The sequence below is a fragment of the Anas acuta genome, chromosome 1, assembly GCF_963932015.1.
Source record: "Anas acuta chromosome 1, bAnaAcu1.1, whole genome shotgun sequence".
Taxonomy (NCBI): Eukaryota; Metazoa; Chordata; class Aves; order Anseriformes; family Anatidae; genus Anas; species Anas acuta.
Genome location: NC_088979.1, coordinates 137,404,661 through 137,424,513, shown reverse-complemented (window position 1 = coordinate 137,424,513; position 19,853 = coordinate 137,404,661). Strand labels below are relative to the sequence as shown.

Below are 19,853 nucleotides of genomic sequence, written 5' to 3'. Positions count from 1 at the left end.
CCCTCCCACCAACACCATAAACTAATACAGAAATCCTACTTCAAAACAAAATCTTGAAATTAATCTATGACATTTAAGTTTAAAATACAGTGTAGGTAACTTTACAATGAAGTATGAACTGCTTTCAAATTGAAAAAGTAGGACACAGCCTGTATTAGGCTACATCTAGGGGTGCTTTTTAATAGCAGTCTGCATACACAGCATGTTCTAGTGCTATTACATACTCTATTTTCAGGACTGCTGCAGCGATGACGTCTGAAGAAAAGAAGGAGCGACCAGTAAGCATGTTATGTGAAGCAACTAACTATAATCTGACATCAGATTATGCTGCTCATCCAATGAGCCCTGTGGGCAGAGTAAGTATGCCCAAATTAAGTTAAAATTATTTAGTTATTTCACCAGATACTAGACAGTACTTTATTAGTATTCCATTTTAAAAGAGAAACAAAGTGTATTTGTTACCTTTTCAGGACATTCAGTTCTTTAGATGTTTTACTTGGAAACTGAGGTGTTTGAAATTATCACTGAAGCTGTAATTTTTATCAGATATCTCAGATCTTATGACTTGCACGTACTTAAATTGTTGACAGAATATAACCTTTATAATTACTTAAGTGTAAATGAGAAAAATCTTGAGTCACTGCTCAGACATGTGGGTGTAAGCATTGTTAGGGATACACAATTGGCTAATTTCTTTTGGTAAGGTAACTATCTATAAGAAGTGGTTACAAGAGAGAGAGATGTAAGGTGACCCTGTGGTAAACCAAAAGGGCCGATACTATGATTTACTGACATTGAACCAGAAATACTGGTTTCCTAAGAAAATTCCTAGGGAAAATCGTGGAGATTCCAAGACTACCTTATGTTGTATCCCTCTTCCTTCATTTACCCAGCTTCTCAGAAAGCTAAGATGAATGCCGAGATGTTTATACAGGTGATGGATTCAATTATATCTACTTTAAGTTTTTTGAATAAGGTTGGCAAAGCTATTGTTTGCATTTTTTCCATTTCGGAGACCTTTCATAAAAAGAAAGTGCAGCTGAAACAAAATTAATTTCCTTCATTAAATTTGTTAGAATACCAAGATGAATGCTGTGATCGGTGCTGACAGATGCAAGCCCTCTAATATCTTCTACCAAGCAGTTATCATTTAAACAAGTGGGAAAAAAAAAAAAAAAACACATTTTTACTACCCAGTGAAAACCTTGGCCCCGAGAAGTGTTTTTTGGCAGATTAATCCACCCTGCAACAGAAAATAGATTTTGGAATGTCTTTCAATTGAGCAGATTCCTTAATTTCAAAGAACTGATACAATTTGTTTTCCATGTAGTAGAAAAGAAACATCCTAAGATTTCTTAAAGCGCTTTTTTGAAACACCTTTTTTTGTTGTTTTAAATATAAATTAAGGATTCTGCCTGTCTAATGAGACATAAGAAAAATGTTATTTAATGAGAAAAGATGTCTAGCTTTTAAACAGTGTCTTCATCTATCATTGTTGCTGGGGGGAAAAAAAGGAGTCACAAATTAATTATAAACAGTAATAAAATCCATAATCTCAATTTTTGTATGTTTCCATTTGTGTAGGACAGACAGCTTATGAAGCAGTAAGAGTTGTAATAGTGGTGCAGACTGTAGTAATAGTTACACAGAAAATTAGCTACAATGGTGCTGTCTAGGAAGCGCTTTCAGATTAAATGTAGGAAATTAATTCCAATCTAGGGAGCACACATTCTACAAACATTTTCATACTCTCCCTTCGAAAGAGTAGTTCAGAGTAGTCTGTCTGTTTCACAGTGTTCAAGAAGGAAGTTGAGGTTGCTACAGGCCAATTTTAATTTCTTTACAGTCTTTGATTAGTGACACTTCAGCATCTTGTGCATACTTCTGTCTTTTGAAGGACTTCTTGCACTATTCTTCGTTCCTCTTGTCTATTTATTCTAGTATTTACATTAATCATTAATGTTATAAGTGCATTGGACAGTATATGCAATTACTGTACATCACTTTTCAAAGGTAAACTTGTCTGAATTTCTGCAGCCCTGTTTTTAATGTTTTGTTTTTAGGAGGAGAGTAATTGCTAAATGGAACCACAACTAATATTAGTCAGCCTTAGGTGACTCTTATTAGGTGGCTGTTTAAGGCTAAAGGTTTAAATTGCTTTTAAAGACAACTATATAGGAGTTGCCCACTGGTTGAACTTGGATGCAACAACTAATTTCTATCTACGTTTTCATTGTTTGTCTCGCAACTGGGATATTCTTAGCTGTCTTAACAACATTTGAATATAGTATGTAGAGGCTATGTGTATTACAATGCAATAGGAGGGATAAAATATCAGTGAGGAAAGTAGGTTATAGAGTAGCAAAATGACAACACCTATTTTTTTATTCCTATTTGCAGAGAGAGCTAATGAATGTGCTTAATGTTGGAAGATAATGAGGAATGGAGGTAAAGTTTATGGTAGAACTTAAGTTGAAGACAGTTGAGGGGTGTAGAAATAAATTCTCCCTTTCATGAATGTTACCTGATTCAGAATAGACATGGCACTTGAAGAATTTTTTGTTTTGTGGCAGAAAGACTCATTGGTCTGATACTGTTGTTCAGAAGTTCATATGAGGTGAGACAAAAATGACTCTCTCCCAGACAGAAGTCTTACTGCTACTTCTTCTTCCCCACTGTATAAAGCATGGTGACCAATTAATACACCATAGTCCTGGGCAGAGTACTTTTTTTTAAAAAAAGTATTGTTTCTCCTGTGTTGGCTTGGAGTGTATTTCTAGATTTAAAACCACTAGCATAGACCTCTGAGGAAGATCTCCGTAGGCTTATGGCTACAGATACATACATTTCTAACTTTCTTTTTAAAATGAAGAAGTCTTCCTCATTTTTATTGTGCTCTTTTCCTCTTTTTTAAGTGCTACCTAGACCAATATGATTACATATCCTGAAATTAATTTGGGAGATCGTTTTTTTTGATGTGTAGATAAAGTGAGGCATGTCGCCAGTTCCCCTTCATAGTTCATCTCCCCTGCTCTTTCTTCGCAGCCCTGATTATCAACAGAGCAGTGCTAACAGTTTTCTCACAGTAGGTGGAATGGAGTCTACATTACAGGAGATATGTCAGATTGTTTATAAATAATGTGCATCAGTTTGTCGATAGATATTTCACAGAGTACTCAAGCCAGTCCAGCCTTAAATGGCTAGTTTAGGCATAGCTGTGCACATCTTATCGGGGTCGGGTTAGACAGAAATTTCAGAGTAATAACCATGAGATACATCTACATTAGCAAATAGCACAGTAAACAGGAGCTATATGTGCAGGGTACTATTGGTGCTCAGGACCAAACACCTGTACGATATTTTCATGTTGTATCTTCAAGTTAGTCCAATAGTGTTCCTTGTGCTTTTTACATTTTAGTCTTACCTAAAATAAATCCAGTTTTCTCTACTATGCATACCAAAGCACAGTTAGAGGGAATGATTGGGAGATTTTTTTTCAAAAGCAACCTCCTAATCTAAAATAAAATGCTGAGGCAGAAACCCACTCAGTTCATGGAAAACTGCAATATTGGAAGGCACCTAAATTGCCTACAAAATCTAGAAGGCAGTATCATCTTGGTTTGTGGTTTGGAAAAAAATTTGAGCCTTAAAGACTAGAAACATATTTTTGAACAGAAGTTGAAAGTTCCAAAAATTTAGATTCCTGCTGTTTTGATTTTACATGCAGAAGATTCTCGAGCCCTGTTTTTTCAAATACTGAAGCAGTAAGTTTAGTGATCACTTTTCTGGTAGTTGAAGAGCATTTTTAAGTGTACTTAGCAGTTCTGAAAATGGGAAAGAAGCTTTACGTAAATTCTGTGTCCCCTAGCAGCTGAATAGAGGGAAGAGCAGCTAATATAGTGATTAAATGTGCAGCTCCAGCTATTCTGGTTTTGTCCAGAGTTCAAAAACCTTGCTCGTGTTTTTCTTCAGGCTGGGGAAAGAGTGACTATCACTGGCTGAATTTCCTAGCGTCTTTCTCAGTACTGGGACTGTGCACGGTCCTGTAGCTTCTGTTTTCAGAAGCATCACAGTTGTTGGGACCATTCCTCAGAATGCATAAAATAGTACTTACAGTGCTGTGGAGTGAGAAGTATTTGAACCCTTCCATTTTTAATTATTTCCTTTCATACTGTTTCCCCAGTATGTGATATATTAGACGTGTGGTGGAACGGTCTGGGATGACAGACATAAAAAGAGGAGGAGATGGTCTAAAAAGTTTGAGACCGGATAATAATGGTCTAAAAAGTTTGAGACCGGATAATAATTATTATATATATACACCTACAATATTTAAATCCCACAGTACGTATTGTATTCTCAGCCTCAAAGGAGGCTGAGAAATCACTGTGAACAAATACTCTCTTGTGGTAAAATAATCTGAAGTCTTCTAAGCCATTCTCTGTATTAGCTAAAATTAGAAATCACTTCATGTTCTGTTTAGTTGATGTATGTTTGTATTTACAGTTGCAAATACATATAATTAATGCATTAAGTCTTTGCTCAGAGTTCAGTGAAATTGGAGTCAATATGGTTTATAGTCAGACCTATCTAAGAGAAATCTATTTAAATTACCTGAATCTCTTAGTAGATGTGACAATAGTAGTACTTGTGGTTGGTTGTGTTTTCAGAAGTCATGTGTTAACCGTGTTACAAGTAATGGACATCTGGAGAAATCTGATGAGTTTTTGACCCTTTAATATGTAATGCTAGAGAAGGGATGAGTGTTATAAATTATTTCTGATCCAAATCTCTTGGCACAGCTCTTATGTAACATGCCAATATAGGAGCTTTAGTGGTTTAATTGAATAGATATAGAATTAATTTTATAATGTGCTTTGAATTGTTAGAGGTGCTTTGTATTTTCCTTTTTTACATCTAGATGTCATAGTTCTATTAGCTTCTTTAAAAATGTCCATTTTACACTGGTAGAATTTTCCAGATGAAGATCTGAAAGATTTTGATTTACAGTTTGAATTAGGTTTTCAATCACTTGATCTGTCTTGCTTTCCAAACAGATCTGAGTCAAATTTCTGTATCTCCAAGGGAAATTAAAGCTCTCAAATGGTTTTTATATTCCCTTCCGATTCTTAAAAAAAAGAAAAAGTCCTTGTTTCATTGTGTTGTAGACTTCAGACAAACACGCATAGTTTTTGTAATGTCATTCTTTTTAGACTAAGCTATATTGTACTCTTCAGTAAATGGCATTGTTGACAAAAGCTGCACATCATTTTAAATTGCAGCTTTCAGTTTGATTTTAAACCTACTGTGGAATTCTCTCTAAAGCATGTATAAATCATAATGCAATTCTGTGAGGTATGTTGAGTTTTCCTAGAGAAACCCATACCCTAATTTGCAACAAAAATTGAGTGTGTGTTTAGCCTTCCAATTTGAGCATCTTATTTAGAAACTTTGCATAACTTTTCAATTAGTCTCAGTAGTAGAGATGGGGAAGCTGAAGCACAAGATTATATTGTCTAAACTCAAATAGTAGATCTGGAGCAGAGCCAAGAACACAGCTTAGAAAACTTATTTGAATGTTTCTTTTTCTGCAGAATGGGATGCTTTCCTGTATTGCATTGCATGGTTTCTGAGGCACCAATCTTACAGAATTTAAAACACACACACTTAGCAGATTTAGTTGCACAACAAACTTTCTAAATGTAGACTGAAAAGAATGAAGTGTGAATTGGAAAAGCATTGCGCATTTCTTTATGCCTTTTCCACTTTCTTTGTGTTTCTCAAGTACAAGAAGAATGAAATCTGAAATGGTTTATATTTCCTGCTTTTCTTAATCATCTGTGATTGTTGCATAGCTGTAAGGATGTAAAAGATATTAATGACAGCAGAAGTAAATGCTGGAGTTTAAGGACTAAAGACTCAAAATAGGCCTTAGTGCAAGTAGGTAAAATATTGAATATTCAAACTAGCCAAGGGATTTATGGTGTGGAGGTTTTTGAGGGGGAAGAAATAATTTTAGAAAGTTACCCTATGTGTTAGGAAAGTGGAAGACTCATCAAGAACTCTGTGAATTATATCTTGTTGAAATCTGAGCATGTTTTCATTTATTAGGCCTATGTTTAAAGCAGGAAAGTAGAATTTTCATACCCAGGTGATGTAATTTTTCATAATTAACAACAGTTCTGTTGGATGGAACTAGACCTACAACTTGGTAGATTTTCTACCTGACTGATAAGAAGGTCAGATATGTATTTGTTCTTTATCATTTAAACAACAACAACAAAAATCTTTGTTTTGGGATTTGTCTCTACATTTTTTGCAAAGAAATAAGGAAGAAATTTTGAAGCCAGTGTAACTATCATAATTCTTCACCTAAAAAGGAATACAGTTCGCATTCTGTAATCCCCCTGATAGAAAAAGATCTCAAAGAAAATTCATTATAATTTTTTGACAGATATTGATACCACATTTTCTTTAACCTTTTCATTTTAATTTAGACATCACGATCTTCAAAGAAGGTTCATAATTTTGGAAAGAGATCAAACTCAATAAAGAGGAACCCTAATGCACCAGTTGTCAGACGTGGATGGCTCTACAAACAGGTACGCTTTCCCCTTTAATCTTGGGTTGCTTTTTTGTGGTTATTGGCTTTTTTGGTTGTTTGGTGTTGGTTTCTTCTTGGTAAGGTGTATAATATACAGAAGACAAATGTTTGTAGAAAATGTAATTGTGGTAATGCCAGAGTGAAAGTATAAAGTAGGAGAAACTGATGTAATATTTCAATTAAGTATCTACCTATTAGGCAACATTGTGATATAAATGAGAAATATGCATTTTTTTTCCAGGCCTTTATGGGCTTGAAAAGTCTAGGCCGATGCTGGTGGTAAATAGACAAATGAATTTGAGGCATACTTACATAACGGGACAAGGATATATGATCCATTATATTGTTTTTGAAATTCTGAAATTTCTTGTTTTAGGATGTATCTGTTAACATTTTTTTTTAATTAAGTAAATATTTTCAATGCAAACTGTCAATCAAGCAAATTTCTCACATATGAAAAGATGGGGGAATGACAATATACGTTAATTATAGTTTTCTTAAATCAAAGATGATCATCTTGATGATCATAGAGGGCAGTTTAGTTTTCTTATTGAACGTAAACTAATCTGAAGCATTTGATCTTTATTGTTTAGTGACAGTATACCTGCAGATTTGCTAGTCTGCAGTACTAGACCACCTGCACTTTCTTACTCTGCAAGAAACAACAAAACTGATTGTCATGTTAGGAGTATGTCTTCTTAAGTCCATCAAGAACCCTCTAAGAACTTGTCATGTAAACTCTATCAAGATGTGAATGCCTGTATATAATTTTTAATATCCACTTTCATTTATTCTCCTTACTCTGATAAAGTAGCTTTCTGGGTTCTGTTGAGTCGGTTTTGAAAATTTACTACTAAACAGATTTTTTTAGCATTTTTTTCAGTAGTAAGTATCTGTTTAGTAGTAGATTTGTAGATTTGTCCATGTTTAGATACTCTTGTGGCCTCTATTCTCATTTAGTGTTGAGAGAGAAAATTCATGAGGGTAACAGGTTGTTGGGTTTTTTGTTTTTTTTTTTTTTTGCTTTATGGGGCTATTTATATTACACTTCTTGGCATAGAAAAAAAAAAAACAACTTTAATCCTGAGACGATCAACTAGGTTGACTGAAATACAAAGTCTAAATTACAGCACAGGTACTTGTGTGAATGAGTATCAGTGTTACACAATCTGTCTTTCTGGTATATATGCAAGTATAAAAATCTCCCCCTGCAGTAGAAACAGAAGTTTGCTGATACTTTGCTTCATACTTCTGAATAAGTTAGAGCCCTTTGAATTCCTCATTTTGATGGTTTGGCTTTTCATTTTGAGGTCCTTTGCATTGAGTTTTACATGTATGGAAAGTGAAGTTAAGCACCTAAATCAACTTAGTGGAATGCTCTAAAGATTCTTACCTGTTTGTTTCAATCCAATAGTGAAATATTCAGAATGGATATTCAGTATACAAAGTAGTGTAAAGATGTTGCTTTCCCAAAAACTAAGTCCATTATACTGTACAGGTCTTTAACTCATGAAGAAACAGTAACTATATTTTAAGATTGCAAATTTGTTAAGGTTGGAAGGGAACTCTTGATCATCTAGGGTAACCTCCACTGCTTATCCAGGGTCAGTTAGAGCCAGTTGCCCCGGGCTGTGTCCAGTCTGGTTTTGAATATTCCCACAGATGAAGACTTACCACAACCTTTGTGCCACTGATCACCACCATCTGGGCCTGGCATTTCAGCCAGTTTTCAGTCCATCTCATTGTCCAAATGAAGTGGACTGTCCATTGGAATGGTTTTGTGTGTAAAATGATTTAAATGCTTTGATGTTTGATTGTGTTGTGTAAGGAATGATTGCTGTATGTTTTCATGTTGTAGTAGTAAATGAAAGTTGATTTACTCATGAGTTTAACCAATAGATATTATCTTCAGGAATCTACAGGAATCCCTCAGGAATTTACAGTAAAAGTATGTGCAGGTTTCTTTTTGATAATAAAATGACTTAACATAATCATATAATCACAGAGTACGGTAGGTTTTGTTTGACCCATGGTGTGGTATCTCATTGCATGTAATGCCAATTTTCTTTGTCTATTTATTATAATCAGAATCATGAGGAAAAAAGTTTGTGAATTACCGATACAGAAGGGTTTTACTTCCAAATAAGAAAAAAATAAAATATGAGAACCACATAGTCATTTTTTGTGCCTTTCTGCTATGTCTAAGGAAAGCAGAAAGATCATTCCTGGAGTGTTTCATTTTTGACAGACTTTTGTACATGACCATGTAGAAACCTGTTGATGTCTTTGAGTGATGGGAGAAATGTGATGTTGCATAACAGCTTCTTTAGCAAGCCTGTCTGAAGGTTTGAATTAATCCTTTGTACTGAAGAAGTTTAGAAATTTTCAAATCATAAGGTTGATTTTTATAAGCAGTGTCCTTTGGGCCAGGGGTCCTGCATTCTAATCCACTACTGAGTTAGTGACCTTGTCAGTAAGGGGAGGAAGCCAGTCTGCCCCCTTTGTGTCTGCTTTGCCAGCTGTGAAATAGGAGCTGACTGCTACGGACAGTGCTTCTAGACTTCATTAGTATTTGTTAAATCACTTTGAAGTCCTTAGAAGAAAGGGTCTGTGAAATGTTTACTTATTCTATTTATCAAGACTTTTGTAGCAGATGATTATTTTAACTTTTTCTGAATAATATTTCATAGCTAATTCTTGACTTATTCCTTTTCCATCCTTCAGAACTTGCCCCCACCCCAAAAAGAGCAAAGTTTGAAATAAGAGGCTAAAAATGATGCAAACATTTCTTTAAAAACAACAGTTTTTCTTGAGTATAGTTCAAGATTTCGGATTTCATTATAGAATCCTTCTTGGTTGTCAGAAAAACTATTCATGAAAAGAATATTGATAATTCACACGTACCTTTCTTCTTGGAGCAGATTATCATATTTATGAAATCTAATCCTGCTAGGATGTGCATGCTGCAATGCTTCAGCTTATTTATGCTGCAGTGTAGTGGCAGTCCTTCATTCGGAGTTGTGCGGTGTAAATTGATTATAAACATAAAAGAAAATGAAATAGCTTTAGGAATAAACTTTGTGGGAAAGAATTTGCTCTAGATACTTGAGCAGTAGTAGAAGATTAGAATTTTAGTAGACAGTTTCTTCATAAAGCAAAGGATGGCTTTTTAAGTACTATCTTGCTCATTTAACAAAAAAGTGTAGATTGTTTCTGTTTAGTGTAGATTATAGTCTCTAGTATGCTGAAATAATGGGCTCCCACTGCATCACTTCTTGAACCATGTTAAAGTCAGGCTTCCTGGGTTTCCAGCATCAGGTCTGTAAAAAGAAGTCAAAGGTACTTAAAATAAGTACTTAGCTAGGAAAACTAGCACATTACCACAGTTTCGTAGTACTCTGTTTACTTTGTGAACTGTTTATTGTTTGCAGATGTAAAAGTACTTATGTGATTGCTTTTATTAATACAGGACAGTACCGGAATGAAGTTGTGGAAGAAGCGGTGGTTTGTGCTCTCTGATCTGTGCCTCTTCTATTACAGAGGTAAGTTCCGTTCAGGAAAGGTTTGTTTGCTAGTTTCACTGCAAGCAGATAAATTTTGACTCACTACTCAATGTAAGAAAAAATAAGCTGCTACTTAACTTAATGGAAGAAATAGTTGTGTAGCTGCCAATATCCAGGCCTGTTACTTTTATTTTTTTCTTTTCCTTTCTTAATTAGCAATTTTATATAATTACTTCCTTCCTGTCAAGTATGCTCAAAGGGCAAATCCATTCACAACCACCTCTTTAATACATTCACATTCTAGATTGTACTTTTCTCACTACTTGTGTTGCTAGAAAGTAAATATGTCAAGTTAAATCTGATTTCTCATGCAAATGAAGTAACTGAAATGGGGATATGAAAGGTATAGTGAAGGGAGACTGAAGCTCTGCCTTTAGAAAGAAAAAGAGAAAGAGAAATTAGATTCCTCTTGGGAATCTAATCAGTGCTCATGAATACTTGTAATGTAAATGTCCAGTTTCATATGAGTAGAAGTCTCTGCTGCATTTGAAACATAGAGGAAATCTGTTAGTACCTTTATGTAGCTACGTCACATGTATTTTACAGGGGAAAAATAAGCTGCTTGCAATTCTAGTCTGGCGATATGTATGTTGGAGAACTGATTTCTTAACCATTACGGATTATTGGCTGTAGTGCTCCTTAGAGGATAAACAGGATGTGTGCCTGTGGAAACGTATTCGGTCCTGAAATAAGGTGTACAATAATAATGTTTTAAAGGAGGCTAAGAGCAAAGAAGAGTGTAAAGCATGACAAAATTGAGGAAAATGAACAGAACTCCACAGCCTTGTGAAGAGTAAGAGAGAGTTTCAGTTTGCGAGAGACACTAGGAATTGGCAAAAGTGTTGATGCTGGTGACATTGAAAGCCGTGACTGATTAAATTAAAATGCTTTTCTGTTAAAGTGCAGCGTATTTCTGTGCTAATCAAGAAAAATCAGGTCATAAAACACAGAAGCTCTGTCTTTGTAATTTTAGTTAACAGATTCTGAATTATTGAAACTTAATCTAGCTATGTCTCTTTACCCAGAAAAGTATACATTGGTGGATAAACAGCTGTGGAGTCAAAATTAATCTGTCATTTCAGTCATGCAGGCATCAATTGCTCTACAATTACACTGCAGTTAGTTAGGTGGTCATTACATACTCTGTGCTTTCTTATGGGGCTTTCTTATTTTAAACAAGTCTTCAGGCTTTCTCTTTGAAAGGTTGTAAAGAAATTGCTGCTTTGTCGTTTCATTAAGAACAGATTAAATTGACCTAAAGCGCTGCAAATGGATTGAAAAAAAAAAAAATAAATCCAGGCAGCTCTCTAATCTTTCTTGTTATATATTCTAGTGTACCTAATAAGCTGAAATACAAGCAAAGCAGTCTAAATTGTTTACATCACTTTTAGCTGTTATTGTCTTACGAGAAAGCAGTTAAAGCTTATAAACTTTAAGTAAACTGATGTTTAGTGAATCTTAAAAGTGTTAGAAATGACTACTAATATTAGAAGAAAAGATACACACTCTAAACCCCGTGCTTTTAAATTTTTGTATTAATTATGTTTCAGTTATTGGAAAAAATGGAAAAGGGGAGCAATGCACTTAATGCTAGACTGCAAACAGTGCTTCTAGCTGTCTGTCTGTTTATGATTACTGGTTTGTTGGTGGTTTGTTGCGGTTTGTTTTTGGTGTGTTTTTTTCATTTTGTTACTAAATCTTACTGGACTTTTATGATATTGTTACAATGTTAGCAGCTAATACTTAAATCTAATTTATAGATGAAGAATGATTTCACTGTACTTTTTCAGAGCTTAGAGAATGTTGTTCTCTCTCACTGGAGGATAAAAGACTGCCTGCTTTCATACCAAAAAGTTATTGTTGGAACAAATAAAAGATCTTTGAGCTGTACAGAAGATCTGCTATTTTTCTCTTGTATTATTCATATATGGCATACAAGTAAAGATGGGTATGGGGCAGTGTAATGTGTAGATAAAAGCTACTCTGATGGGAAACAGATTTCAAAAATCTGGAAATGGAATGTAGCAGTATGTCTTTAACAAAGACCAAAGACCTCCAGACACACAGCTGTTTAGTGGAACAAAAATGCTTAATGCTTTTATATGGCACTACTGAGTGCAATAAACAAGTTGAAGTGTGATCTAGCAGCAGAAAAAAAAAAGTTTCCCCCAAAACCAGTCCAAATGAAGTAGAAAACCCCAGCTTTGCCATTCGTTCTGGGACACAGCAAAAAACAGCAATATTCCATTGTGTGTGTCTAGCAAGGAGTAAATATTTGGGGATAAGGGAATAGTGGTGGATCATTGTTTCAGGCATGCTTCTGAGTAGACCTGAAAGTCCTCCCTTCGTATCTTTATCTTATACAAAATGTTTTTATATTAAGTTCAATTAAATACCTATGCAAGACAGCTTAATTTTTACATCCAACATCTTGTGTGATGCTAGTATAGCTGAACAGAGCTTTACAATTCTGGATAACAGAAGAAAGCTATGGCTTTTCAGAATTTAGTACGTAGATCATATCAGAACAAGAAAGATTTGTAAATCCACATATAAGGTAGTCCTTTTGTTCTGCTTACATGTATTTTCCTACAATTCTTTTAATTGTAGCAGTATTAATTTTCTATGCTTGAAACTTCGGAATATCTAAATTTGGTCTTAATTTCATGGATATATAGTCATTTATTGTGGGCAGTGTCTTCAACTAAGACAAGCATTATATGGCCATATCTTAAGATTCTGGTTGTGAATAGAAGTTCTGTGTCTGAAATAAAATTAAGAATGACTTTGAGAATTGTATCCAATTATTCTTCTATTAAATCATAATTGGATTTGACAGCTGGTTGTGGTTTCCAGTTAAAATGTCAAGTTATTATTTATAAGTTTTTTTAATTGTATGTAAAATAGGGTTCAGTGAAAAGGGTGGTTTTTTGCTTGTTTTTTGTAAGCGGTCTGACACATCTGTTCTGACAAATCAAATGTAATTGAGTGTTAACTGTTCCTGAGAATTATAACAATCTCCCGTCTTCATATGCCTGATATAAGTGAACAGTTAAAAGGATGTGCAAATTTTTTACTAAGCAAACAGCAGATTGCAGATATTGTTACTGAATTAGTCTTAACTTCCTTCTGTTTTTCAGTTTTGAAGTCTTCTGTAGGTAAACAATGATTCACAGAAAAACTCTAGTTAATGCTACTCATGTTGCTTGCTACAAAGTAGCTGAGATACTTTAGCTTTTACAGAATTGGCAATTTCAGGAGGTGTTTTTTTGACTTTTTCCTCCAAGATGGAAGAGCATAAAGATGGCCATATTCTGATGGCCTAGATTTTGGTGTGCTGAGCAGGCTTTGGGGAGTGTATATGTTTGTGTGATATGTATTATGTGGCATGAGCTGGCAGAGACAGACTGCACAATTACTATTGTGGGCCTACACACTTATGAGACTATACAGATACCTACGTAACAAATGGATCTGGCTTTGTGATTCTTTAATGTATTTTTCTCCAAGGTAAAATCTTGTTACAGATCATGTACTGTTAAATACAGAGTTTCAGTTAAGTGATTGAATATGAGTATTATATATCAAAATATTTTGTTTCTCTAATAAAAAAATATGTATATTCACAGATGAGAAAGAAGAAGGAATACTAGGTAGCATACTTCTACCTAGTTTTCAGATATCTGTGCTTTCTCCTGAGGACCATATTAACCGCAAATATGCCTTTAAGGTAAGGGAATGATTTTTGGGGTGTTTAATTTTCTCTGATAACACAATAACCTAGTGATGAGAACTCGTTTTACTGAGTTATGATGCAAAATAGGATTGACAAACAGCTTCTGAGATTAACTTTTGCATAATACAGTAGCAGAGTATTCAAGTATTTAGTCTGATGTAAATACAGACATTATTACTAGAATAAGAAAATGGATAAGTATCGCATACAGCTAGTCCTTTATTTCTAGTTCATTGCTCTTAAATGCTGTGTGATGTTTTAGAATTGTAAACTACGACCATCGCTAGACTTAGCCACTAATGAAAGTTTTGTAGTTATTTAGGTACAAGGTAACTTTACATAAAAATAAGGTTTTATTATCACTTAAACTTTTTATTATGACTGATGTTTCATAGTTAATCTTTATAATCATGATATAACTCACTCCACTAAATGTTCTCTCTTCACTCTTTTGTGTTTTATGAGCTCATTTTGGTTCTTCATTTGACCTGCTAAACAGCACATCATTTACTGTGGTAAGTCCAAATTAAAACATACTGTATCATTAGGATGGCAAAAATCTATGCCAGTCTTATTCATGTTAATTAACTATATTAACTTACATTAATGATTAATTGAGGCTGTTTTTAATAGAATGAAAAATTAAGGATCTTTTATCACAGGTATGTTAATATAGAGACGGCTATGATTGAAAATTGTATGATGCTGTTTTGGAGATATGAATGGAGTGAAAAAGAAATATAACAAGTATTTCTTCTGGTATTTTTTCTGATATTATTTTCAGAAATTTTATTACAGAAGAAATTACAGCAAATATATAATAACATTATTTGCCTCTTTTCTTTTACAGAATCTTATATTTTAATTGCAATGACCATGTCATTTCCAATCAGGCAGCTCATCCAAACATGAGGACGTATTATTTCTGCACAGATACAGGAAAGGAAATGGAGTTGTGGATGAAAGCCATGACAGATGCAGCACTTGTGCAGACAGAGCCTGTGAAAAGGTAATGTGGACTGATAAAACAGTAGAACAATGTACTTCTTTCACGTGTTTACTTTGACTTATTTAAATGAAAGGGTGTACCTTAAAATAGAACATCAGTTGTCTGAGATAATTTCTCCTTGTATTGAAGACTCCCTGCTAATTTAACAATATTGGATACAGTTTTGGAATTATGTTCCAAATATGGATGCCTTGAATGCAAAGGGGGGGGGGGGGGGGGGGAAGACTAGTTCCTTTAGCCAGGGGCATCAGGAGTACAATGGCAAGTACTATGCGCAGATGTGTTTGATGTGCTCTGCCCTCCTGACTGAAGAGCAACAGTAGCTCAAATGGTGGTAGTCTTTGGCTAAAACCTGTGTTAAGTGTCAAATTCACAGTTGTAGGTTCTGGCCAAATTAAACAGGTGCATCTGTGAGTCTGCACATTCTTTTATATTGTTAAGCAAACATTAAAATTACACTTACCTGATCTGGAGCCTTTTCTTTTATGTACCCATGTGTTGACAATAAAAAGTGAGTCATCACTGAAAGCCCTGTGTTCTCAGAAATGGAATATTACCTGCTGCTGGCTATCCAGTAAAAATCATTTTCTCCCTGACTGTGGTCCCTTGGGTCAGCTCCATGGCATTTATAATGGAAACCTCGTCAATACAAAATGTAAAAGCTCCTCATTATTGATGGCATAGAAATTGTTGCTGATAGCTGCTGTCAGTTGATCTACTTCTGCAGTCTGCTGGTTCCTGCCATGTTGGAGTTAAATAAGTGGCAGCAATGCTAAGAACTCTTTAGTTAAAAAATAAAATAAAATTCCATAGACATAGATGCTAAAGACAGAAAAGGTACCTTTTTTTTGTTTGAGTGAGCACATTAAACTTTATTTAACTCATTTGTGTCATTTCTGTATCCTGTGTTCTGATATGGTGCTGACAGAAGTATTAAATGGGATGCAGAATGATTAGATACTTCTAATCTTAGATGTTTTAATGTTTTGAGAGATTCTCGGTCAAATATAATGAAGCTTTTCTTTACATCAATTTGTGGGACTTTCAGACAGATAAAAGTAAACAAGTAACAGTTCCAAATTGGTGCCTGTGCAATCTTTTAGTAACAAATCTTAAACAAAAGGTTGAAATCTTAGCTGTCTACTGTAATATTCTTTGAATAGGTGGAGATCGTATGAAGTATTTTGTTCTTAACATTGGATAGCATAGTGAAGTAGATTAATAGGAATCACATTGTTCTCTATAGTTCAGAAAAAAATAACACATGCTTCAGTCTGTCAGCTATCTTGTTTATTGTTCCCAAATTGTTGAAAATAAAAGATTTCAGCTTTTAGAAATGAGGAATGGTAGGTCTGATTACTGTTATAAAATTGATGTAAGGTTTCATACTGTATATAAACATGTTTTATTCTTCGACTCCTGTAACCCCCCCTCTTGTTTGGGAACAATAGATGATGTGGGGAAGGGATGAGCAAGAGTGAGATAAGAATGCAAACGTTGATACTTTTTTGATAATAGCATTTTCACCTTTTAACTTCTCAATTTAGAGCTCTTAAAAGAGATTGCATTTAAAGCAATTTGATTACCTTAACAAAATATCTCATTTCACTTAGTGAATAATACATTTAATTTAAAACTCTGGATTGGCTTTCATTGCAAATGTTTTGCAGATAGCTGTGGTAGCTTATAGACAGAGAAATGGTTAACCCAAATCAGACCCACTGAACTTAAAAAAAAAAAAAAAAAAAGTCTTGATTATATAAACACTCTGTAGGGGTAGTAATACTAAAGTGGGTCATTTTGAATCTTTCTAAACCCATGAAAGATCCTTCATTTGAGGTATGTAGCAATGTAAGATTGAACATGTGAAAGCCCATCTGTATAGTAGAAAAAAATAATTGGAAAAAGGTACATCTCTAACAGAACCTCTTTAATAAGTGTCTTTGTAGTCTTATGTAATAGTTCTGTATGTTGTATAGAACATGCTTAGTGAATTCAAATATATGGACAAATGCTACAGTATTACTTGTGGTATTTGTTTGAACATAAGCAATCACAAGTTTTGTTGATGTAAACATTCACTTTTTTATTGGTTTGTAATGTAGCTGTCCAGTCATGTTTCCTGCCGTAGAGCCTATCAAGATGCATAGTAATCTTGTGCTGGTGTTTTGGTCCAGCTTTATGTGATCGTCATTCTTCCTAGGCTGCGGTTCCATGATTGCTTTATAATAACCAATGTGCAGTCCATTGCAATTAAGGGTATTCCAGCCTCCACAAACATTTGGTCACGCACCTATCTTCTTCTTTCAGCTGCAGTGCCTATTCCAGCACTGATGTCTGCCTGTTTGATAGTGTATAGGCAAATGGGGGGGATTCCCAGTGTAGCTGAACTTATCTAATGATTTTCATCCAGCTACATGCTCCTGCTATCTGACTTACATTGCTTCAGCTGCTTATCTTAGTCCCTGGTGAATCACTGTAGTACATGGAACTAGTAGAAAAGCACTCAGCAGCAAAATCTGAAGTTTCCTGCCTGGTTATCAAGATGAATGGGCTTACTGACAGACAAAACAAGTGACAGAAACACAAAAAGCATCTCTGTAACACTATCCTGTTGTTTTAATTCAGGAAGGAAAAAAATGAACAGAAGAAATTTGACCTATTTGAAAAATTTGCTAGTAGTCTTGAAATAATTACTTGAGAGAGAACACATTTCAAAACTATTGAAGTCTCTAAAAACTTTCATGTCTGTTAGCTATAATAAGGAAAAAATCCCTCAGACATCTGTTTCTAAAGAATCCATCTTTTGGCTATCAATCCAATTCTTAAAATTAACCATGTAGCAGGAAATGATCTTATCCAGAAGAAATACTGTACAATTCTGTTAAGTATTAAGTATCATATTACCTCATCTCTAAGTAAAATAGAGTTTGGCATGCAAGTAGCTTTAAGAATAAATGATTTGTGTTGAAGAAAAAATCAGCTAGTGCCTTTGTTTCTCAATTCTATCTTTCATAGAGGTTCTGTCATTATATTGAATACAGTTTTCTAACAGACCAAGTTACTTATGATACAATTGCTGGAGTTGTTAGGAGCTTACTTTCTTAAATATTTATGCAAATTGACATCGAGGAACTCTTCTGTGCTTGTTAATATAAATTTCCCAGTAATAAATCAGAATTGTTATAGGTATAGCTCTTTTAATCTAGAAGTTAGGGGACTTCCATGCTTATGGTACTCTGACCACTTAAACACAAGAGTTTGTCAAATGGCATGTTTCAGGTTGAAATAACTTCAGAGCTAGAATCTGTCTTGATTTTTTTCTGAGCCTGTGATTTTCTTAGAGGGGGAAAGAAAGATAAAACAAATATTTTAAATAACTTGTGGGTTTCTTTTGCATGGTTTGCCATAAAAAATTATTTCTTTCCACATATAATGAGCAACATAATATAGAAATGAGGTGACAAAAATACAACCATTTCTTTTAGAATTGATCTGAAACTGAAACTTGCAGTAGAAAAACTCCCTTATGACGTATAACTGTGGGAAAGGACAATTACAAATTAGTCCTATTGACTGTAATTCTTCCTTACTACACTTTTTTTTTTTTTTAACTTAAGCAGTAAATTCAATTTTAATAATGTACTGAGGAACTTATCAAAATCGTTAGCAACAAATACTGTAATCAGTGAGGAACTACTTAAGCTTATCACTCAAAATACAGCCTCAAACAACCTCTCTGGATTAGCAGAACATTTTATTCATTCAATGTTGTAACACTGCAGACCCCAGTCAAGTTGTCTGATTACTGATTGTTTGCTTGTGCTTGTGGATGCTGATGTCCATCAACCATCATTTTACTCTAAATGCTGATTTCTTTACACTCTTAGGTTTGAGCATGATTTTCCTGTACTCTGTCAGCTTCTAGAGCCCTCATTCATTCTTCTGAATGATGCAGCATGTACTAAGAACTGTTGTTTTTTTTTCTCCTAGTAGTTATTCTCCCTGAACAGAATAAGCAAAGATGCCAAAAAAGCACTTGTTAGCATAACAGCATCCACAGTGGGGGTTCACTGACAGTGCTCTGTTAGAAAAACATGGCTTTTTGTTTTTAAGTGCCTCTAGCTGGCTTTGGTACATTTGCAGTCCTCATGTCCATCTGATAATTGATTACATAGCCCTCCCATCCATTTTATTCTTTTAGATTTGTTTGTAAGAGCTAAAATTAGTACTTCTCCTGTGTTACTGTTCCATACATATTTTCTAGTAGAAATCTATACTGAATGCAATTTATAAGCCAAAACACATGTATTTGATGCTCATTCTCTCTTTTCCTCTGTTATCCTTCTGGAATATCCCATGAGTCTTGTTAAATGTCTTTGAGAGGCGGATACTAAAATGGAGACGAATAAATATGGATTTATATTTCTTAGATTTACATGCTAGTTTCTGATAATTCTTTCCCTCTTGGAAAATTTGCTATTGAAAGAGATCTCTTGCTCACACTGATTTGACTGATCTGATGCACAAAGTTGAAGGTGAGCCCAAAAGTCTATTTTTATCGATTTGAACGTCAGTCGTTCAGCCACTGCACCATCAGAAAGGATGTCAAATAGAAATGCTTGGCTCTGCTGCATATAACCATAGTAACAAGTGATAAAGCACATAGGTAGCATGGAAAAACAATTATGTGGTTTTCTTTTTTCATTGCTTTTTAAATTAAGATCTCCAGTGAGAAGTATGATAACATGGATAGAACACTATGCTAAGCCTTGACTTTGCCACCTATCTGATGAGTGTCCTGAGGGATGCCATACTCTGTCTGCACCACAGTTTCTCCATCCATAAAATGTCTACTGCTTCTCTACAGTAAAGCACATTGAGGCAGATTGATATAAAGTGTTATGTAAGGGGGTAGATTAAGGCACGCTACATATAATA

At 34.6% G+C, this 19,853-nt stretch overlaps 1 protein-coding gene across 29 annotated transcripts in view; it reads left to right on the top strand.

Annotated features, from left to right (window-relative positions):
- PLEKHA5 (pleckstrin homology domain containing A5) overlaps positions 1–19,853 on the top strand; it is a 168,230-nt gene that overhangs the window by 100,379 nt on the left and 47,998 nt on the right. For 28 of the 29 annotated variants that reach the window (XR_011089709.1, XR_011089714.1, XM_068659453.1 and 25 more), the window contains 5 exons: positions 236–356; positions 6,498–6,602; positions 10,074–10,146; positions 13,797–13,897; positions 14,797–14,912. Coding sequence is in view for 26 of the 29 variants with exons in the window: in XM_068659453.1 (XP_068515554.1) it covers positions 236–356; positions 6,498–6,602; positions 10,074–10,146; positions 13,797–13,897; positions 14,797–14,912 (516 nt within the window). In the remaining 3 variants the exon portion in view is untranslated. Of the gene's footprint in view, positions 1–235; positions 357–6,497; positions 6,603–10,073; positions 10,147–13,796; positions 13,898–14,796; positions 14,913–19,853 lie in introns of those variants that run through there. The other variant, XR_011089719.1, reaches the window with a different exon arrangement.